General features: G+C 45.4%; 1 protein-coding gene and 1 pseudogene across 12 annotated transcripts in view; one reads left to right on the top strand and one right to left on the bottom strand.

Moving 5' to 3' along the window:
• STIM1 (stromal interaction molecule 1) overlaps positions 1 to 12,700 on the bottom strand; it is a 228,975-nt gene extending 216,275 nt beyond the window's left edge. For 11 of the 12 annotated variants that reach the window (XR_009454416.1, XR_009454417.1, XM_059708612.1 and 8 more), the window contains exon 1: positions 12,236 to 12,518. Coding sequence is in view for 10 of the 12 variants with exons in the window: in XM_059708612.1 (XP_059564595.1) it covers positions 12,236 to 12,374 (139 nt within the window). In the remaining 2 variants the exon portion in view is untranslated. Of the gene's footprint in view, positions 1 to 12,235 lie in introns of all 12 variants that reach the window. The other variant, XM_059708614.1, reaches the window with a different exon arrangement.
• A 5,323-nt stretch (positions 12,701 to 18,023) lies between these two features.
• Positions 18,024 to 19,583, top strand: LOC132241853 (high mobility group protein B1-like; annotated as a pseudogene).
• Positions 19,584 to 23,551: the final 3,968 nt, after the last annotated feature.

The following is a 23,551-nucleotide window of genomic DNA, read 5'->3' as shown; positions in this document are numbered from 1 at the left end:
GTATGCCAACACAGGCAAGATCCTGTCAAATTCTCAGTGCCCAAGAAGCTTCCCCTTGGCACTTTCCAAGTGGCCACAAGTAATCCCACAAGGCTTTAAATACATTTACTCTGCCTATGGAGGCCCCAAATCCATACATAATGCAACCTGCCGAGCCAAACAATGGTGAAACATACAGTACAACACTCTGACCCACCTCCTCAGAAAGCCTACTCTGTACATCAAAACAGAGATCTCTCCTTGCTCTGAACTGAGATTGCAAAGAGTGTGGTACAGAATGCAGATATTAATCACCATATGCCAAAAATATCACTAAGCTTCTTTTTCTGTGCCTTATTACAAAAGCTCTCTAGCGGGGGAGAAACTCCTCAGAAGTGGCACTTAACAACAGCTTTGTATACCCCCAATTCTGCCCAGCACAATTTCTGTAAACACAATACAGTATTGTGAATTACTCTGTTTCTCCTCTGTATATGTCTCAGACACCCCTAGCAACCCAAACTGGCTGCATCAGGGCATAGAGGCTCCACAACAGAGTGGGAACAGTAAGTGAATGAGAATCAGACAAAATTAGAATCTAGCCGTAGCTAAGACCTTGCGCAAGTTTGTTCCTCTCATGTGTAAAATGAGTTTGGGAGAGATAGTCCTTAACACTAGATTGCCCAAGGAAGTCATTTTGACTGCTTTTTAATTTCAATTAGAAAAACAATTATGTATATAAGGACACAATGTCTTAGAATTTTGTGACTTTTTGTACAACATATAAATGCGTTTATTAATAATTGTAGTTACCTCCCCCCTCCTTCATTTCCGGTATATATATATGTGTTATACCTATATTGCCCAAAAGCAGTCATTTTGACTGCTTGGGAAATTTTAAATAATCAAATGACTCTTATTATTGAATTGAGTAAATTTCTTATATGACCAGTTGGGCTCTGTATTGAAATAACAGTTTTCATTTTTTTTCGATTACCGTCACATGATAACATACAAGTACATGATAAATTGTCGATACTTGGTAAGTTGCAGTTGCTCAATAAGCTGAACTAGTACTTGTTATTCGAATCTTTATGCAGTGATATTTGTTCTAATAAGTTGTTTATTTTATTTCTTTTGCGCCCTAAATTCATGAAAGAAATGTCGAATATAAGTGAGTTATTGGAAAAGCTAAGGAACATAAGTGAAGAGTGCTCCGATATTATTCTTTCACAATGCAGTCATTTTGACTGCTTTGGGGCAATATAGGTATACACTAAGTTTCAGTCTTTCTAGTGTTAAAAATCCTTCCAGTCCTAGCACCTAACATCAATGGTCTAAAAGGTCAGAGTAAGCCCTGACCAGTTTGGCTCAGTAGCTAGAGCATCGGCCTGTGGACTAAAGGGTCCCAGGTTCGATTCGGGTCGAGGGCATGTACCTTGGTTGTGGGCACATCCCCAGTAGGGGGTGTGCAGGAGGCAGCTGATCCATGTTTCTCTCTCATGGATGTTTCTAACTCTCTATTCCTCTCCCTTCCTCTCTATAAAAAATCAATAAAATATATTTTTAAAAAATCAAAGGTCAGAGTAAATTTTTCATCTGTCAGTGTGTAAATCTATGTCAACGCCACTTATAAGTCTAGCTCTCAGAAGCTAAGTTGGGGCAGTAAAAGCTCCAAGGCTGTACAACGGACTCCAAAACTAAAGGTACTGCCCTAGCCAGTTTTGCTCAGTGGATAGAGCGTCGGCCTGAGGACTGAAGGGTCCCAGGTTCGATTCTGGTCAAGGGTAGGCTCAATCCCCAGCCTTGGTCGGGCACATATGAGAGGAAACCAATCGATGTGTCTCTATCACATTGATATTTTTCTCTGTCTGTCTCTCCCCTTCCCTTTAACTCTCTTTAAAAATCAATGGGGCCGAAACCGGTTTAGCTCAGTGGATAGAGCATCGGCCTGCGGACTGAAGGGTCCCAGGTTCAATTCCGGTCAAGGGCATGTACCTGGGTTGCGGGCACATCCCCGGTGGGGGATGTGCAGGAGGCGGCTGATCGATGTTTCTCTCTCATCGATGTTTCTGACTCTCTATCTCTCTCCCTTCCTCTCTGTAAAAAAAATCAATAAAATTTAAAAAAATAAATAAATAAAAATAAAAATCAATGGGAAAATATCCTTGGGTGAGAATTAAAACAAACAAACAAAAACTAAAAAAACACACCTGAAGGTACCAAACAATGAGTTGGGAGGCAGGACTAGAACCTAAAATGAAAAGCTAGTTTAGTATTGGGCCTAAGACAGGGGACGAGTACAGAGGGAGGGACCATGTCTAAGGAAGTACAAAAAGACTCTACAAGGCTCTAGGAGACAAAGAAAAGCTAGGACAAGCATATCAAATTCAAGGCCTGTGGGCTGAATGCAACCCACAATGAATATTTTTGCGGCCCAGCCAATATAACAGTATGTAAGAAACGTTTTAATAAAAATTTTGTAACTTAGTTTTTACAATATCCTGTTATACATAATCTATACTAATAAAAGGATAATATGCTAATTAGACCAGACATCTTCCAGACATCCTTCCGGACAAAGCCACAGTGGCGGGGGCCGAGGTAGAGGTGGTTAGGGGCAATCAGGCCGGCAGGGGAGAGCAGTTAGGGGCGATCAGGCTGGCAGGGGAGAGCAGTTAGGAGCAATAAGGCAGGCAGGCAGAGTGGTTAGGGGTGATCAGGCAGGCAGGCAGGTGAGCAGTTGGGAGCCAGTGGTTCTGATTTGCAAGAGGCAGTCGAACATCCCCGAGGGGTCCCAGACTGGAGAGGGTGCAGGCTGGACTGAGGGACTCCTCCCACCCCCATGCACAAATTTCGTGCACTAGGCCTCTAGTTATCAATAACTACAACATTCCCTAATGACTGATTACTATAATCATGTTGCATTCATTTCCCTTATGCGCCTTCTGTGCAGGCACACCATTTCTCTCCACTAATACTAGCAGCGAATATTTTAGCAGCCGACTGCCATGTTATTAGTCTTGTACTAACTTGTTTGGTATGCACAATAGGAAATATTTCGCTTTCGGAGAACAAGAAAGATAGGTTTATTTGCGTTACACTTATTAATTTGTGCAGTTATTCAGTGTCTGGTAAGTTAATGATCAAGAAAAAATATTAATTTGTATTAAAATGTTTTATTATTTTATGTTGATTACTCATTTATTTCAGCCCTTTGTATTCAGCATGTCTATCGAAATAAACCTACATTTCTTTTCTTTTTTTTAATTTGTTTTATTGATCCTTCACAGAGAGGAAGGGAGAGGGACAGAGAGCTAGAAACATCGATGAGAGAGAAACATCAATCAGCTGCCTCCTGCACACCACCCACTGGGGATGTTCCCGCAACCAAGGCACACGCCCTTAACCGGAATCGAACCCAGGACCCTTCAGTCCACAGGGCAATGCTCTATCCACTGAGCCAAACTGGTCAGGGCAAACCTATATTTCTATGAACATAGAAACTTTTGTTTTTTGGGGGCCCACATAAATTTAAACCTTGCTTATTTAACTCATGTTGGCCTTTGAATTTGACAAGCTTGAGCTAAGAGGACACAGCACCTAGAAGCCATTGTTCCCAAGATCATGACCCTGAGGTGATATCATAGGCACCTTCTAAGACGTTCCCAGTGATCCCTGATCTCCTGATATTCATGCCCTTGTGTAATCCCTTCACTTCTTTTTTTCTTTTCTTATTGATTCCAGAGAGGAAGGAAGAGGGAGAGATAGAAACATCAGTGATGAGAGAGAACCGTTGATCAGCTGCCTTCTGCACGCCCCACACTGGGGATGGAGCCCACATCCTGGCATGTGCCCTGACTGGAAATTGAACCAGTGACCTCTTGGTTCCTGGATGGATGCTCAACCGTTGAGCCACACCAGCCTGGCCCTTCACTTTGAGTGTGGGCTAAACTTATTGATTTGCTTCTAACAAATAGAATATGGCAAAAATTGTGGCATATCAATTACAAAATTAGGTAATAAAAAAGACTGTAACTTCCATCTTGAGCACTCTCATTCTTTCTTGGATCATTTGTCGTGGGGGAAGCCAACTATCATGTCATGAGGCAGCCCAATGGAGAGGCTCATGTGGCAAGGGACCAAGGCCTGCCATTCAACCACATAAATTAAAAGCAACTCTCCCCCAAGTTGAGCCTTCAATGCCAGCCTAACAGCTTGCCTACAACCTCATAAGAGACATTGAGCCAGAGGCACCTTGCTAAGCAGCAACCAGATTCCTAACCCACAGAAACTGTGAGATAATAAATGTTTATTATGTTAAGCCTCTAAGTTTTAGGATAATTTGTTATGCACCAACAAAAATGGCGACCATGCCCATTTGGCCAGACATTTCAAGTCTGCAGTTAAAGGAAGGGGGTATGGACCAGAAATAAAGTCAAAGACTAGCACCCATACTTTATCATCAGCTTTCCTCTGGCCTAGAGTAAGCCTTAATTAAAAGCCTAGTTTGGCCACACCAGAATAAAACAATGGACCTGTAGCAGGTTCAGAGAAGCAACTACAGAGAGGTGCTATCATAAGCCAACACTCAGATTCTGACTGAGGCTTTTCAGCACACAAAAGCAAAGTTTGAAAGGACCCAACTATCCCTAGTTGTGCAGTAGTTTGGAGTTATAAAGCCCTTTCACCACCTAAGTTATCTTATTTGAGCCTCACTACAAATTTATTCATTAAGGTTATTCCCTTTCTACAAATGAAAAAACTAAGGCTGAGAGAAATGAGATGAGTTACCCTCCACTAGATCCACAGCTAATAAGGAAAGGAACTGAAACTCTGATGCTCCCCTAAATCCAGGTACTATATTTAGGTCTGATGGCTGTGGCCAACTCAGACCCTTCTGAAAACCAAAGCCAATCATCTCACTTTACATCTAGGCTTCTATTCAGCCCACACACTCCTTTCCCCACTACACATATGAATTAGACAATTTTCCAGCTACTCATAACTGCAGGCTCTTGGTAATAACTACAATGATAAGAGTTTGGTTACTTTAAAATATTAGACAAACTTCTTCCAAGTGAAGTGAGACTGTTGGACCCAAAGTGATCTGGATGGTTTTTCTTAACAAAGACAAATGAGAAATTCTAAAACAGTGAACTTTCAAAGTAAATGAAGTTTATTCCTTCAACTTCACCTAACCCTTTCCAAAGAAATATTTTTTAACTTCTAACCAAGTGCCTAGTAACTATAGTAGAATCAGAACCAGACAATAAGTATTCTTCAATTTAGTTCTACAAACTTTATAGGATATATGCCAAGCTTGTGCTAGGAGCTTGCTGTCCTAATAACCCTTGAGGAGCGTATGGAACATCAAGGAAGGCAGGCATATACACAGATAACTTCAACAACAGGGTATGGGGGGTAAGACTGTAGACTCTACCATCTTCCAGAGCAGCACTTTGTGATAGGAAACTAGACTGTTCTTACACCTTTGTTAACACAGCTATCTCCAAACCATTGAGGCTATAGGCTTCCAATGCCAGATCAGTGAGCAACACATCAACAGGTAATCCTTCCTATATAATAAAAGGCTAATATGCAAATTGTCCCCATGGGTGGGAGTCTGACTGACCGGGAGTTAGACATGCACTGACCACCAGGGGGCAGCGTGGACTATGGTGGGCATCAGCGACATGGCGCTGGCAGCGGGCAGCAGTGGAGGTGCCGCTGGCCCCAATGGGCCCTGATGAGAGTGGGACTACGGTGGGATGGTGCAGCCAGCACCAGGCCAAGGCGGATGCGAAGGGAGGACCCAGCCGGCGGTGGCAGCAGGCAGCCAGGGGAAGGGAGGCCCCGGCCAACAGCCGGCAGCCACTAGGAACCTTACCCATGCATGAATTTCGTGCACTGGGCCTCTAGTCTATATATATATAAGCCTAAGCGACCATTACAACCGGTTCTTCGGCCAACCAGTCACTATGACATGCATTGACCACCAGGGGGCAGACACTCAATGCAGGAGATGTCCGCTGATGGTCAGTGCACTCCCACAGCCAACCTCCTGCAGCTGGCCAACCTCCTGCAGTCCCTCCCCCTGGCCAGCCAGCGCCAATCAGCCCTGATCGCCAGCCAGGCCAAGGGATCCCACCCATACACAAATTCGTGCACCAGGCCCCTAGTGTATTTGATAAAAAAAAAAAAACAGCAAGGGCTTGGTACACAGATCCTCAGAGCCATTTTTCTGATCCTGCCACTTTTTAGCTATGTGACACAAATTTCTCAGCTATAAATTCTTCATCTTTAAAATGGGCATAATAATAAAAACAGCCCTAACTACTTCCAAAGTTGATAAAATAATAGATTGAAAGGTATAAACAGATTTGATTTTGGATGAAAATACAAAGTGCCCTGGACAAGCAATACTTCCAAGGGTTGAGGGGAAAGCCCAGAATGTGTACCAAGATATATGAGATAGTTTGAAATGAAGACAGAAAATATGATCCATTCAGACAGGCCCTGGATTCAAGCTTTCCAACAAACTTTTTTTTTTTTAATATATTTTATTGATTTTTTACAGAGAGGAAGGGAGAGGGATAGAGAGTTAGAAACATCGATGAAAGAGAAACATCGACCAGCTGCCTCCTGCACACCCCCCACTGGGGATGTGCCCGCAACCAAGGCACATGCCCTTGACCGGAATCGAACCCGGGACCCTTCAGTCCGCAGGCTGATGCTCTATCCACTGAGCCAAACCGGTTTGGCATCCAACAAACTTTTAATACAAGTTTTAGCCTAGGGACAATAAAAACAGAGCTAAAGTAATAACGCTCCTCTCTTCTTCTACAAAAAGCTTATACTTGTGAGAGAACAAACATATACAATGTACTAGTGTTACAAAAGAGATTTATACAAAGTGTCCTTAGGGTAATAGAAGAAAGCTTTGTACTATTATTTTATTTCTTAAACTATTGTGGGCACCTGGGTATTCAATGTATTATCCTTTATACTATGTTGTATATCTTAAATATTTCATAATATTTTTTTATCAGCAGTAACCAAAAGGAAAGCTCTGTTGGAGGCCCAGTTTGGTATCTTTCTATCTCCCTAAAAGTCTCCCAAGCACAGCTACTGAGTTTCCTGGAGAATCATTTCCCACAAAGGAAAATGGACCACAGCAAGCCCATGAAGTCACTCAGCAACATATGTCAAAGCTACTCTGCAGGAAATGAGGGGCCTCTTGGGGCTCAGACCCAAGTCCTGTGGAGATCTCAGAAACCACACCCCTCCACAGGACCCCATCTCTTCCTTGCCAGACAGAGTTCTTAATGTGAAGGTTCCACATTCCTAAGGAGCTAATGGGTAGAATTCAAGGGCACCTGTGAATATGGATGAGAAAGAAATTATATCTTTATTTTCAATATTCTCTTCTTGAAAGTTAACATTTCCTTTAATTACATATTGTAAGCAACCAACTACAATATTATAAGTAGTACCTATGATTTTTGTCACCAATAAAAATTATAGTCATTTTCATGTCACATTACAATTGTTTCAGATATCTTAAAATATTATTTACACTCCTCATTACTTCCAAATTAGGGCACTTACTAGATCTGCTGCTAGATCACACATGACTGCAATCTTCCTGTCTATGGGCCCTCATGCGAGGTAGCTGGCCAACTATGAAGCAACTCTGCCCAATAATTATTCAGCCACCAAACAGTGAGACCCCCTGGTGCTTACAGTGGTGATAAGAGACATCTAAGACACTTACATTTCCCTCATCCTTCCCCAAATCAAATCACTCCCTCCTGGTTCTCTTCAACCTGTGCCCTACCCCGCCTGCCAGGAAGCCCTCTTCAACCACCTTAGCCTAGCCCAGCCCACACAGAACTCACTTAACCCTTAATCTACAATCTACAGTACCTGGTTTCGAGCTTCATTAAGCCTGTGCATTATGTTGTATTTAATAATCTCTAAACAAATATCCTATATCTGCACCCCAATCCCAGATTTAGACTTCTTTATTTTTTTCCTTATCTTTTTTTTCTTATTTCTTTACTTTGCTTTTGTTGGTTGTTGTTTTTTACTTGGATTTCTGTGGTAGCCCTAAGTTCCTTCCACAGTGCAAAGCAAGCAGTAAGCACTAGTCAGGGTCCCTGACTCAAATGTCTTAGTCTAGTTCTAATAACTCAGATGGAACTTCTGTTTGATGCCTCTTTAGACATCAATTTCCTCATATGTATTTAAAAAAACTGGGTGGAACTAACTGATGTTTCCACCTCTTAGCTTTTTTGAAGTAGGCAATTACTTTTTAGCTCCCCAAGATCTGAGAAAAATTATGAGGGAAACCGAAAAGCCTCCCCCAGCTAGCCTAGGCAGGGTTAGTCACTTGCTCCTCTGGGTTTCCCACAGCCTTCTCTATGTATATACAATACCTCTATTACAAAGTTTATCACAGAGTTTTGAGAAAGTGTATAACGTAGCGGTTTGGGAGGTAGAGAGAAAAATCAGACTGCCTGGGTTTAAATTCTGGTTCTACTCCCTAATATTGTATAACCTCGGGCAAAAGTTACTTAACCTATGATTCCATTTCTTTACCTATAAAATGAGGCTAATACTAGCACACAGAATGACTGGAAGAATAAATGTTTGGAATAGTGCCTGAAACTATTTTAGTAAGTACTAAAACATGTTTGCTGCTATTATTATTGATGTTATTAAAATCTTACCAGGCACTGGGTTCCTATTTTAGCTGGATCTCTATCCTTCCATTCTCCATCATAGCACTCTGTTTGTTTTCTTCCATGGAACTTACCACAATATACTATATTTATTTATGTATTTATTTCCTATCTCCCCACTAGACTGTAAACTTCATGAGGGCAGAGAACCTGTCTGTTTTGTTCAGCCTTAAATTCAACACCAAACATATTGCCTGGCCCAGAACAAGCACTTAAATAGCACATGAGCTGGCACTGTTCAATGTTTGCTAAATAAATTAACCTAGCTACAGGTGATTGTCAAAGCTGAGGCATGGGTGCAGATGATGTCCTGGCTACCCCAGGATTACTGTGACCCTCTCCCCAGCCTCCAATATTAGCCTCAGTCAAGCCCCACCCACCTGCTCTTGGCTCCAGTCCAGTTCCGGGAGCCACCCTCAGCTAAAATTAGCATAGCTACCAAGATGGCCAAGCCATTTATAGCCTTGGAAGCAACAGCAACTAGCTGGGTGGGCAGGCATGGCTCTGGCCTCCTACTCCATCAGGGTTTATTGAGAAGTCAGACTGCACCCCACAAACAGCCTACATGTCTGTCCTCTGAGGCTCTGTTCTAGCTATACTGAGTCAAACCACAGTTCCTGATTAGAGGTCCTCATATCTCCAACACTAGCAGTTACAACTCCAGACTTACCTGGGACCCCTCACACACATTCTGCAGAAAACATTTTGAGTTTCTAGAGGTAGTGAGCCCGGAGTCCAAAGGGAGATTCCAAGCATGAGTTCCAGTCCAGCTTCAGAAATGCAGGCCCCAGAGCAGCATAGCCAGGATAGATCTTTAATGAGAAAGTGACTTAGCTATGGCTCAGTGTACAGGCATCAAAGAGCCAGGAGGTGACAGGAATGGCCCAATGAGAGGGCCTGCTACCAGAGAACCTGCCTTCCCTGCAGGGTCAGGCCTTTAGATGGGCATATACATCCAACAAGAGAAAATATCCAATTCTCTCGCCCCTGCAGAAGACTCTCCAGAGTAGAAAAAGACAGGCCTTTTCTTCACTCTCTGCTGCAGAGTCACCAAGGCCTGCCTCACTAATTCACCAGGAGAAAAGTTACATTCTCTTGGCCTTGCCCAGCGCTCATTTAACAGGGCAGGGCCTGAGACGATGGAAGCGGTCTAGAACTTAAGCATCAGAAAACCTGTCTATAAGACTGAGCACAGGATTCAGATTCTTCACCCAGCTTCTGCCCCACATTCTAACAGGGCTATTGTGAGACTGTTGTAAGAAAAATAGCTGTGTTATTGTAAAATATAAACTTCAGAGAACATATAAATTGACTGGGTATGTTGAATATGATTTAGAAAAGTGGCAGTTTTAAGAGCAAGTAAACTCCTGTGTTCTGAAGATACACAGGAACTGGAAAACCTACAAGATTCCTGGCTGCGCATAAAACTTCTCCCCAAATCCTCTAGCTGTGCCCATTCCACAAACCACCTCTTTGCAAAACTTAGTTCCTGTATGAATCAGAGACAAATTTCCCGACAGACCCAAGGAGACAACCTGCCAGAACAATAGTGCTGGGACCTCCAAGTTCCCACAAACCATAGCCATTCCCAGCACCCTAGGATCTCTGAGGCTTCCCTCCCTAGGATTCCATATTATTGTGACAGCAGAAACTCATTTCTGAATTGAAAGGAAGACCAAGAGAGGCCTAAGCAGTATAATCAACACATCAAGGTCTCTGAAATATGTTGTAGGAAAGACTGTCTCCATAAGCTCAAGTTAGGGGGTGGTTCTGAAGGATGCTGGAATGCCTCTCACTTATCACTCCCCTCCACAAGCACAACATATTCCTGGTAGCTAGCTAATACCTAAAATTCAAAACTTCATCCCTTTAGCTTGTGTCTAACCCAGCCGTGGGCAAACTACGGCCCGTTTGAAATGAATAAAACTAAAAAAAAAAAAAGACCGTACCCTTTTATGTAATGATGTTTACTTTGAATTTATATTAGTTCACACAAACACTCCATCCATGCTTTTGTTCCGGCCCTCTGGTCCAGTTTAAGAACCCATTGTGGCTCTCGAGTCAAAAAGTTTGCCCACCCCTGATCTAACCTATAAAACACCTCCCCCCCCCCAAAAAAATATTCATTTTATGTTAGACACTCATATTTTAGGGTTAAAAGGGAACATATCAGTTATAAACAGGGATGTCACTGGAACAACAGAGATGTTCCTTAGAGCTACTTCACAGTTAGGCCTACATCTGCCTACCAGTCTTTCACTTCACAGCCCAATCAGACCAAGCTTTGAGCTATGTTTCAGGGGCCAAGGAGACACCACATGGAGAAAAAGTATTAATATGCAAGAAGGACCTATCTTCAAAGCAACACCAAGGTGCCATGCTTGTATACAGGGCAACCCTAACTTCAGTTGGAACCCAGCCCTTGGGGTACCTGGAATCACACGCAACCCAGTCAAGGAAGTTAAAAGGGGGTTTCCTAAGAAAAAGTCTACCACCAAAGCCAGCCTCTGAGTGCATCCGTGAAACTTCCCGGACACCATGCCCTGTTCCCTTTTCCTCCTTGTATCGATGGTTATCCACTGAGCATCCTCTCACTGGAGCTTGCCCACCTCAGAAAGGACCCAGCTATCAACCATCCCCACTCTGCAGCCCACTGCTTTGGGTAGAACACCGTGAGAGCAACAGAGAAAGAACACAGAATTCCTTCTAACCCTTGTATAAAACAAATGCATTTTAAAAAGGGCTCTTTTATTCTGCACCAAAACACCAGCAAGGCTCCTGCTCTCTGACCAGGCTCCGTGAGTACATAGGAGAAACCAGGACAGAACAAACATATCAGAATCCCCACCCTCATCCCTCAGAAGAAACAGAGGTCAACAAGTGGTCCCAGACGAGACATGGTGCCCGCGTTGAGGAAAGGCCATTGAACGCCCTTGTGGGAAACAGATTTTTAAAAATTCCATCTAAGGAAGTGCCCTGTGTGTCACAGCTAATACCCAGCAGATTACCTAAGGGGAGGGAGGGCCTGGGGTTCCCACACTTGCTGGAATAGGAAGGCACACCTGATCATACCAATGGAGCTGGCCTAGCCCTGACTGCCCAACCCAAGTAGCCTCCACCTCCCCGGGTTGCCAAGTGCTGAAGAAGCCAACAGCGACCGACTTATGGGCCCTGGCCACTCTTCCTGAACAAGCAGCTCTGGGAAGGGGTACTGGCTTGCGGATCCGAAAGGCCAAGGGGCCCCAGAGGCAGACCTCTCCTCACTGCCCACAAAAGACATCCTGGGGGGAGGGGGGGGATGAGGAAAGTGGTGCAAGAGAGAAAAACCCATTAGCCAGGTCTCCCGAACGGGAAGAACTCCTTGGACTCCTGGGAACAGGCAGTGCCCCTGTGTGAGTCCTCCATCCCACGGCACATGGAGAAGACGAGTTCAACTTGCCCATGTGGGCGCCTGGGTTCCGAGTCAAAGCCCCCGGCCCGGCCCGGCCCGGCCCGTGGCAAAGCCTTACCTTCCGCCGTGGACTCCTCGCTATTGGCCCCCGAGCCGGCTGCCGTCGCCTTCTCGCTGTGGATGTGGCTGAGGCTCTGGCCATGGTGCAGGAGGAGCCCCCAGAGGAGCCACAGGGCGAGGCGCGCGCACAGACCCATGGCCCGGGGTCTCCGTCAGCAGGCGCCCGACGCGGACACCGCGGGACCCCCGAGGGGAGGCCGGGAGCGCGGTCGTGGGTCCTGGAACTCCAGGCAGGGTGCCCTCGAGGCGCCGCAGCTGTCCAGGCACTCGGGGGCCGGCCTCCTCCGACAGCCCAAAGGTCAAGGGCTCCAAGTTTGGGCTCGGAAAGAGGGCCGTCGCCTCCGGTCTGACAGTGGGTCCGCCGGAGTTGGGGCGGCCTGAGCGCCCAGTGTGCCCGGGCCGCTTCCGGAGAGTTTGGACGGGGTGGCTGCCGGGCCGGCCGCGCGGTCAGCTCCGCAGCGGGCTACACCCCTGAGGGAGGGAACGGGCGGGCGGAATCTCCCGCGAGCAGGGGGGTGGAGGGGAAGAAGCGCGGGGAGGGGGGGCACCTGGCCTCGCCCCGCCGTGGAGGGGCGAGCCGCACCGGCTCCGGGGCGAGCAGGTCCCCGCGGGCGCGGGCGGCGCCGGGATCCCAGGCCTCCGAGGCCGAGGTCAGTGCCCCCGCCCAGTCCCGTGCCCAGGCGGCCGGCTGAGCGCAGGTTCAGCAGGCGGACGCGCACGGGCCAGGCCCGGGACAGCGGCTCCCAGGCGGGCGGGCGGGCGGGCGGGCGGCGCGGGGCGGGCCCGGGCGGGCGGGGGCGTGCTCTCCCACTGGCCCGCCCCGCGCCGCCCGGCCCCCTGCGAAGCCCGGCCCGCCCCTGCGCCCGGTTTATCCCGGAATAACCTGTTGGAGGCACCCACCGGGCGCCCCTAGCCCCCGGCGGGATCCCCTGGCCCCCGGCCCGCGCTAGTCTCCGCGGGGACCCCTCTCCCGCGCCAAGGGTCGGGTGCCGGCCTCCCTTTCCCCGACGAGAGTCTCTCCCGCGCTAACCGTCCGCGAACGGGCGGACGGGCCCCTGACACGCAGTGGCTCAGGTAACCCAGGCCTGCGGCGGCAGCGACGACGAAGGCGGCAGGAGCTGCCCTGCCCGGGTCTCCGGGCCTCAGTGCTGCTCCACTCGCCTCAGATCCAGAGCCGGGCTGGACAGAGGCCCGCGGCACAAAAGATTGCCGCCCGGGGCTGCTCGAGGCGACAACGGCCCGGCCCGGTTTGGCCCGGGGTGCGCTCCCAGCCCCCTACTCAGAACCGGCTTCCTAAGCTCCGCCCTCCGCCGCGCCGCGCAGCCAATCGGCTTCCGCCTCTCTGCAGCTTAGGAACCCGCGCGCTTCGTCACCCGTGTGCAGCGGCCCCTGGCGGGCAAATCTGGGTACTGCCGATAGAACACGAGCTCCTGGGAGGCCCTGCCCCTTTGCAGAGGGTTGGGGAGTAAAGCAAGGACCCGCCCCAGGGGAGGCCCATTAGGAACTGCCAGAAAACGAAAAGTCCCCATCACTCAAGGGAAAACTGCCCTACACATCCCTTAAGTCTCGGCTAAAGAGCCCAGTCTGCCGTCCAGACCCCTCCCCGCCTCATCCAAGCTAAGTAGGATGCCCTCCCTTCACTTTCCTACCTGCCTCTTAAGTCCCCTCCCCTTTGAGGTTTTTGCGGGTCAGGCCTGTAGCTGGTTCTTGCCCGCACCTCACACTCCCAGCTCTCTTTGTCACTTGAAGGAGGTGTTAGGGACCTGAGAATGAGTGCCCCAGTGAAGGGAGAGCTGCTCCTGGGCCTCCTTTAACAGAGCCTGCACTTCCTGTTCTCTTCTCAAGTATGCTGTCAGCAAATCTGTACAGAAACCTGCTCTGTGCCCTACCCTGTCCTTGGCACCAGAGGCGGGGGAAGGAATTAGGACCAGTCCCTCCTCTGACTGACAGTGGTAAGCTAACTACCTGTTCTGAGCAAGCCCACCAAACCTGGAACACGGATTTGCCCAACAGCTGCCTGGCTTAAGGGTTAGATTGTTGATATAAAAATACATATCTAACGTCATCTGCTACCACTCTCCCTAAGCTCCAGTCACACTGACCTTGTTTAAGTTCCTCAAACACATGGAACCTAAGTCATTGGTATGTGCTGTTGCTTCTCTCTGAGACACTCCCTCCCACCCTCCAACTCCTCCTGTAGCTGGCCTCTCATAGATAGAGTTCAAGGTCTCCTTTTCTGAGACTCTTAACTCTGACCATTCCCTCTAACCCAGAATTGGGCCATGCACATGTCTGCCTCCCCCTAACCCATAAGAGTGTGAGTTTTCAGAAGTCAAGGGCTATGCCTTATTCATTTCTGAGGAAAAGGATGCATTCATAGGGCCCTGCACATAGTAAGTTGACATGAGTTAATCCATATGATCACTCAAATATTTATTGAGTAACAACTGTGTGCTGGGAAATTGGCCAGAACAGAAAATGAGCCCCTGACCTAGGTTCTAGTAGACCTATGCTCTGAGCCAGGGTCTTTAATATATATTTCTTTATTGATTTCAGAGAGGAAGGGAGAAAGAGAGAAATAGAAAGTTCAATGATGAGAGAGGATCATTGATTGGCTGCCTCCTGCACACCCCCTACTGGGGATCAAGCCTGCAACCCAGACATGTGCCCTTGGCCAGAATTGAACCTGGGACCTTTCAGTGGACACTCTATCCACTGAGCCAAGACAGCTAGGGCTGAGCCAGGGTTTTAAACTCATATGGAAAAGCCGGCAGATAGGTAACACAGTTGAGAGGAGTAGGTGAAAGTATAGTAAGCTGTGGGGAGCGTGGCGCACAGGAAAGCAGGCAGAAAGGTAGACTCGGTATTGCTGGATCATCTTTAAGAGAAGATGAAAAACTGGATTTTTTATATGTCCCCCCCTTTTTTTTTTTTAGTATTAGCAACTCATTTTTAAAAGTGTAAGCCACACAAAACACATCTGCAGTCTGAATCACTCAGACTGCTCGTTTGTCACATCTGTGTAAGCCAACCCATCTGCCTGTTCACTCATTTGTCTACAAGAACACACAAGAATAAAGGAAAGAAAAGCATGCTTACAACTTCCTTTAAATTCAACCGCATCATTTCTCTTAGCTGCCACATGATTTCTTTGGGGTTATGGGCTCATAACCCATTTGATACAAAGAGCCTAGAGGCAGGAAGTAAGGGTCTGTTACCATTTCACATCAATATCTTGAATCTTTTAGAACCTGTTGCATTTCCTGTGAGGCTAAAATGGTGTCTGGGAATTAAAAAATAGAATTACCATATGATCCAATAACTCCACTTCTGTGCATATAACGACCAAAAAATTAAAAACAGAGTCTCAAAAGGATATTTGTATACCCATTTTCATAGCAGCTATAAGCTATTCACAATAGCCAAGAGGTAGAAGCAACCCAAGTGCCTACAGACAGATGAATGGATTTTTAAAACGTGGTATATACATACAATAGAATATTATTCAGCCTTTAAAAAGAAGGAAATTCTATTTGTTACTATATAGATGAACCTTGAGGACATTATGCTAAATGAAATAAGCCAATCACAAAAGACAGATAACTATATGATTCCACTTATACAAGGTAACTAGAATAGTAAAATTCACAGATACAGAAAGTAGGACAGTGGTTGCCAAGGGTTGGGGGCTGGGGAGCATAGGGAATTGTTCAATGGATATAGTTCCAGTTTTGCAAGATGAAAAGAGTTCTAGAGATAGGTTGCAAAACAATGTGAATGTCGCTAACATGACTGAACTGTACATTTAAAAATGGTTAAGATGGTAAATTTTAATATTATGTGTATTTTACCAAAATGAAAAATAGTGTCTGGGAGCCAAAAACATGGTCTGGACAACAGAAGGAACATTCTGATCTCCTCTCTGCCTCTAAAATCATGATGTGAGAACAGAAAATCCAGTTCCTCTCTGGATCTGTCTCCCCAACTATAGGATGAGTAGGTACCCAATTATAGATCCAGTTCAGCTTTAAAATTTTACTGGTACAAGATAGGAACATCCTGAGACCTCATGGATATTCCTGGCTCAGAAGCTGTGACTCTCAACTCAATAGCTCTTATATTGAATCCTCGTGTGATTATAGCCTCTGTAAGAAAAGAGTTTTTTATTTGTGATCTGTCTTTTTACAACCTATACACTAAGCCTTTAACATGTGCCAGGTGTATCTCCCTTGAATCACCCTTCAGGCTTTGCTCATAATAGATATCCTACAGACATTGGTTAAATCAAACTGGATAAACAATTCTCGTGCCTCTATTCCATAATTTTCAAGAGCTTTCATATCTATTATCTCATTTCCTCCCTCACAAGAACTCTGCTAGATAAGACAAGCTATACAGTACTCATTTTACAAATGAACAAACTGAGGCTGAGAAGATGACATGGCAACCACATCAAGCTCTCTTTCTCCTTTGGGATTTCCTCTCCATCCTAAAAGTTTCAGCTCAAGTGAAATAAAAGCTTTCATGCTTTGACCAATGGTGACAGCCTAGCATGAACCAGAAGTTATTAGAAAAAAAAAAAAAAAAGGAAAAAAAAGACCCAGTACCTTCCCTGACTTGTCCTGTCTCTGCTACACCGCTTAGAGTACTTATATAACTGGATTGTGATTACCTAATAAGTATCTATTTTCCCCATTAGCCCCTGAGCTCATCCAGGACCCTGTTTCATTCATCTTTATATTCTTCCAGGTACTTACCTGGTCCTTAATAAAAGTGAATAATGAATGATGTGTGTTCTGTACAGCAGCCTAGCGGTCCTTCCTGTACACGACAGGGTTTCTGGATACCAATAGCTTTCATTTGGAAAGTGAGAGAGTCTTCAGCAGAAGTGTAATAGAGTCCTAAATCTCTGGCTCAGAAAAATTTAAGAATCTCTGAGTCTGGGCTGTGTTATCTGTGGAGCTCCCTGGTGTCCAAACATGGCAAGTACATCTATTACTGAGAAGCTGCCACACTCTGGCAGGATAGGGAATAGGAAAAGAGATCTTGGCTTCTCACAACCCTTCCCAGGCTAGTTTCACAAAGAGAATCATCTCCCCTGCCAGAATCAGTTCTAGAATCTTACTGCCAATGCCCACTCATCCATTTAACATCTACTGACCACCTCTTCGTAACAACCCAGTTCCTACCCTCAAAGAACTCAGTTTTTAGAAAAGCAACTGGTACTTGTGAATAATGTCTTGAAAGAAAATGGTACAGGGGCAGGTGCGGGAGCACAGAAGAGGGACAAGTAACTGCCTAAAGCAATCAGAAAGGCTGTACACAGATGAGGGTGAAGGGTTCTGGAATTAGACTGCTTAGATTTACATCCTGGCTAAGCTGTGTGACTTTGTGCAAACTGAGTTGCTCCTAAACACACTAGGGCTGAAGAAGAAGGAATTTCCCAGATTATGCCAGTGACCTGGGTACCACCTAGTTTGGAAAACCTCAAAGAGGCAAAGCTGTCCCTGAGGCAAATAAGACAACTATTATTCTGCCTGCTTGGGAGAAGGGGACCCCCCCCCACCCCACCCCCCACCCCCCGGGAAGATAGGGCATATCCTTGGTCCCGCCTCCCACTATCCAGTTAGGTTCTTGGAGAGAATCAGGAACAATGGATCAGAGGATGCTACTCTAGAATTTTGCTTCATTTGTCACTTCCCCTGTTCTTTCTCTGCCATCTCTTGTCTTGCCCCTCATTTTCCCGTGTCACGAAATGGGACATCAGGCTGTCTTTAGGGATAGCAATGAAGGGCAGACTTCTACTTCCACTCTTCAGGCAGACTGAGAGTGGGAAGAACAGGGAATACAGAGGAGTCCCAAGAGGTGAGGTCCCTAGAACCACATCAGGGTCAAAGGAGAACTTTGATTTAGGGTTAGCCTAAAGAGACTGGGATAGGGACTGGGACTAAGCAGAAAACCCATATGGGCCACTGGCGAGCTATAGGAGCTGGAGTTCAGCGAGGACTAAGCTAGAAGCTTCTAGGGCAGGAGTGAGATTAGTTCAGGGCCCTTCTCCTCCTCCTCTCTGTCGCCAGCCTGCTCTTGTAGGAGAACCAAGTCAGCTTTAGCATTTTGACCTTGAGAAAGAAGGAAGAATTGGTGAGGGGGAAGAACCTGAGAACACCATGGGCATATGGAGAAATTAACTACAGTAATGTTCATTTGTTAAACCCTGGACAATCTGCTAGACGCTTGTATTATCTCATTTAATATTCACAATCCCACAAAGCACACAGTATTGTCATTCTACTTTTAAAATGAAACAAAATGCTCTTATACTTGTGTATGATTACCTGTTTAAGATCTATCTCCCTGGCTTGTGGCTCTCATAGCCACTGCAGTACATTGAGCTCCACAGAGACAGTGCAAGGGCAAGGGCAAGTCAGATGGGCACTGAGCAACTGTGCTTACTGAGGGAAAATAATTAAACATGGGAAAGGAGATCCTAAGAAGCCAAGAGGCAAAATGTATCATGTTATTTGTTTTGTTTTTGTTAATCCTCACCCGAGGATATTTTTCCATTGATTTTTAGAGAGAGGGGGAGGGAGAGGGAGAGACAGAGAGAGAGAGACATCAATTGGTTGCCTCCCACATGTGCCCACACCAGGGCCAGTGATAGATCCTGCAACAGAGGTCCATACCTTTGACCAGAATCGAATCTGGGACTCTTCAGTCTGCGGGTGGGTGCTCTATCCATTGAACCACACCGGCTAGGGCCATCATATGTTTTTTGTGTGCACACATGCCAGGAGGAGAACAAGAAGAAGCACCCAGATGCTTCAGTCAACTTCTCTGAGTTTTCTAAGTGCTCAGAGAGGTGGAAGACCATATGTGCTAAAGAGAAAAAAAAAATGTGAAGACATGGCAAAGGCAGGCAAGGCCCATTATGACAGAGAAATGAAAACTATATCCCTCCTAAAGGGAAAACAAACAAAAAAAGTTTAAGGATCCCAATGCACCCACGAGGCCTCCTTCGGCCTTTTTCTTGTTTTGTTCTAAGTTGCCCAAAAATTAAAGGAGAGAATTCTGGCTTAGCCATTGGTGATGTTGCGAAAAAGGTGGGAGAGATGTGGGATCACACTGCTGCAGGTGACAAGCAGCCTGATGAGAAGACAGCTGCTAAGCTAAAGGAGAAGTACAAAAAAGATATTACTGCATACTGAGCTAAAGGAAAGCCTGATGCAGCAAAAAAAGGGAGTTGTCAGGCTGAAAGGGGCAAGAAAAAGAAGGAAGATGAGGAAGTTGAAGAGGATGAGGAGAAAGAAGAAGAAGAAGAAGGTGATGATGATGATAACAAAGAATAAGTTGGTTCTAGCACAGTTTTTTCCTTGTATATAAAGCATTTGCCCCACCTCGGGACACAACTCATTCCTTTTAAAGGAAAAAAATTGAAATGTAAGGGTGTGTAAGATTTGTTTTTAAACTGTAAAGTGTCTTTTCTTGTATAGTTAAGCCACTACCGAATGTGTCTTTAGATAGTCCTGTCCTGGTGGTATTTTCTTTTTTTAAATATATATTTTATTTATTTTTTACAGAGAGGAAGGGAGAGGGATAGAGAGCTAGAAACACTAATGAGAGAGAAACATCGACTAGCTGCCTCCTGCACACCCCCCACTGGGGATGTGCCTGCAACCAAGGTACATGCCCTTGACTGGAATCGAACCCGGGACCCTTCAGTCTGCAGGCTGACGCTCTATCCACTGAGCCAAACCGGTCAAGGCCCTGGTGGTATTTTCAATAGCCACTAACCTTGCCTGGTACAGTATGGGGCCTATAAACTGGCATGGAAATTTAAAGCAGGTTCTTGGTGCACAGCACAAATTAGTTATATATGGGGTGGTAGTTTTTACATCTTCAATTGTCTCTGATGCAACTTATATAAAATAATTGTTGTTCTGTTAATTGAATACCACTCTTTAATTGCAAAAAAAATGCAGCTGTTTTGTTGACATTCTGAATGCTTCTCAGTAAATATAATTTTTTTATTAGAAAAAAAATCTATTTTCTTTGCCAGTTATATCAGGCAAATAAGACAACTATTTGGGACTTGTCTATGGCAAGGGGACTTGTCTATGTTTTCACACCTGCATCCTTGGTGTGACACTATACCTGGCCCGGAAAAGATTTTCAATAAATGTGTGTTCAAGAAATAAAGAGAGTGGTCATTTTGACTGACTTGTCCAAGTTCACAATGTAAGCTGTACAACCAGGATTTGAATCCTGGCTGTTTGGCTCCAGAACCTGTCTGTGATCTCTCTATTCTACCCCAACAAAATGCTTTCATGTGGTGTCTTACTTCTAAACATCCCGACTTGGTGCCCTTGTCTCTCAGCTGCTGTGAGCACAAAAAGCTCACCTATTCTGAGAAAGCAAGTGAGAGAACAGGAAGAAGAAACAGCCCTTCTGGGGTTGTGCTCTCTTTCTACCCTCTTCAGCTGAGTCCCTCCCTTTCCAAGAAGCCTTTGCAAACAGTCTCACCTATCTACCTGTCTCCCTCTCCTCTAACCTTATTGACCCTTCCTATCTCTGTGCCATAAAAGTGGCTCCAAGTCACCTGGCTTCTGATAGTTTTATACATTTTTGTGCTTTATTAAGACAATTTAATTCCACAGACATATACTGAAGGCAAATGTGTGCTCAGGCCTGCCTGCGCCAGGCCCAATGGGTGGACACAGAGATGAATCAGACACAACCTCAAAGGACTTACAGTCAGGGGGGAAGACAGACATTAGGTACAGATACAATTAACTAGAGCACAAAACAAGATGACCTAACTGGCATGAAAGAACTATGAGCAACATGCTACATGCATAAACCTTAATTACTTAATTATTATTATGAAGAGTGTATCATAGGTCAGAGCTCAAAGATATTATCTGGTTCAACCCCTTGTTTTCCAGTGAAGGAGTCTTAGACCCAGAGAAGGGTGAGACCTAACCTAGAGTTTCCCTAGTCAGTCTGGACAAGCCAAGACTAGACTTCAGGTCTTCTTGGGTTTTGTTGTTGTTGTTGTTGTTTGTTAAGCCACACCTGAGGATATTTTTCTATTGATTTTTAGAGAGAGTGGAAGGGAGGGGGAGAAACAGAGGGAGAAACATCTACTAGTATGTGAAAGAGACACATTGATTGGTTGTCTCCCACAGGCACCCCGACCAGGGCAGGGGATAGTACCTGCAATTGAGGTACATGCCCTTGACAGGAATTGAACCAGGGACCCTTCAGTCCACAAGCCAATGCTCTATCCACTGAACCCAACTGTCTAGGGCAGACTTCAGGTCTTCTGAAGCCCAGCCCAGGGCTCTTTACTTGTCCTCTAGCAGCTTTATATGCAGAAGTCTCATATCCCACTCTTCAAGGCCAAGTCAAGTTCTCTGACCTAAGCAAGCTAAACCAGGGCCAACCATGGGCTCAGGAAATGCAGTCTGACCACAGAGTGCCAATCCAGCCTTTTGGTCTACTGAATCTAACAGATATCCCACTTTTACCACTATGCTTCTAAAATTGATTTTCAAGTATTTTTCACAGAAAACATTTTTTTTTAATGAGCTCTTTACCCAGAACACTAGTATATAAATCTGATAAAAATCAACCAACTCTGGTTGAAGGGAAGGGAGGCCAGAACTCCACTATTTTCCTGCCCTCAAATCCTGGGAAGGGAACTCTAAGAACACAACTCAAAAACCTTTGTTCTGGGACATAGTTTTTAATGGCCCATAGAAGTCATTGTACTATGTGGTCCTCCACTGAACCCTGTCTTTTATGAAACTCACAGTACTTTCTTCATTATTTTTTTAAATACATTTCATTGATTGTTTAGAGAAAGGAAGGGAGATAGTTAGAAACATCGGTCAGCTACCTCCTGCACACCTCCCACTGGGGATGTGCCCGCAACCAAGGTACATGCCCTTGACTGGAATTGAACCTGGGACCTTTCAGTCCGCAGGCCAACGCTCTATCCACTGAGCCAAACCGGTTACGGTGTTTCTTCATTATTAATGACAACCACCAGCCATGTGCTCCCAGTAGGGTATGGAGGAGAACCAGGTTTTCCCCTTGCGTTTCCAGGTCTCCATTCCTTTAGAAAGGAGCTGGTCCCAAGTGCCAAGTGCTCTGGGGAGGGTGAAGAGAGATCCAAACTCTGCCTGGGGAGGGGGGGGGGGGGGGGCAAGGAAAGCTTCCCTAGAAGCAGCATGGAGGATGAGTTAATCTACTCAGTCATTTACCAGCCTGAATCTGATAGGGGCTCTAACTTCACTGTCCCATACTCACTAGCTACATGTACTACTGGGCATTTGAAATGTGTCTAGCCAAAATTCAGATGTACTGTTAAGTATAAAACATACCAGATTTCAAAGACTTAGTACCAAAAGAAAGAGCCTGTGGGTGTGGCTCAGTGGTTGAGCCTCCACCCATGAACCAACAGGTCCCTGGTTCGATTCCCAGTCAGGGCACATGCCCAGGTTGCAGGCTGGATCCCCAGTAGGAGTGTGCAGGAGGAAGCCAATTAATGTCTCCTTCTCACCAATGTTTCTCTCTAAAATCAATAAAAACACATTTAAAAAAAATAATGTAAAATATCCTAATCATTTATAACCAATAATTTTTATATATTGATTACATGTGGAAGGATAATATTTGGGGTAATTTGGGCTAAGTAAAATATATTATTAAAATTATCGTATCTATTTCTTTTATTATTTTTTTTTTCTTGTTTTTTTTTTCTTGTTTTTTTTTTTCTTTTATTATTTTTAAAAATTTATTTTATTGATTTTTTTACACAGAGGAAGGGAGAGGGATAGAGAGTTAGAAACATCGATGAGAGAGAAACATCGATCAGCTGCCTCCTGCACACCTCCTACTGGGGATGTGCCCGCAACCAAGGTACATGCCCTTGACTGGAATCGAACCTGGGACCCTTCAGTCCGCAGGCCGACGCTCTATCCACTGAGCCACACTAGTTAGGGCCATATCTATTTCTTTTAAATTAAAAAATGTCATTACTAGAAAATTTCAAATTACCTTTATGGTTCACATTCTATTTCTACTGAACAGCATTAGGAGAGACTATTAAGTGCATGGCAGAGGTGGTGGTGTGTGTGTGTGACGCACTGTGGGAAAGGTAAGAATGGCAGCCAGGCAGGAATAGTCCTTTAGGGCCAGATTGTGAAAGACGAGTCTATTTACTCTAGCAGTCAAGACAGAAAAGAAACCAGAAGGAGTAGGATGCGCCAAGACCCAAAGATATGGGCAGGCACATTGTGTTTAGGGAACT

Source organism: Myotis daubentonii, chromosome 9, assembly GCF_963259705.1.
Source record: "Myotis daubentonii chromosome 9, mMyoDau2.1, whole genome shotgun sequence".
Classification (NCBI taxonomy): Eukaryota; Metazoa; Chordata; class Mammalia; order Chiroptera; family Vespertilionidae; genus Myotis; species Myotis daubentonii.
The sequence above is the reverse complement of the archived record's forward strand: the minus strand, read 5'-3'. Positions and strand labels throughout refer to the sequence as shown.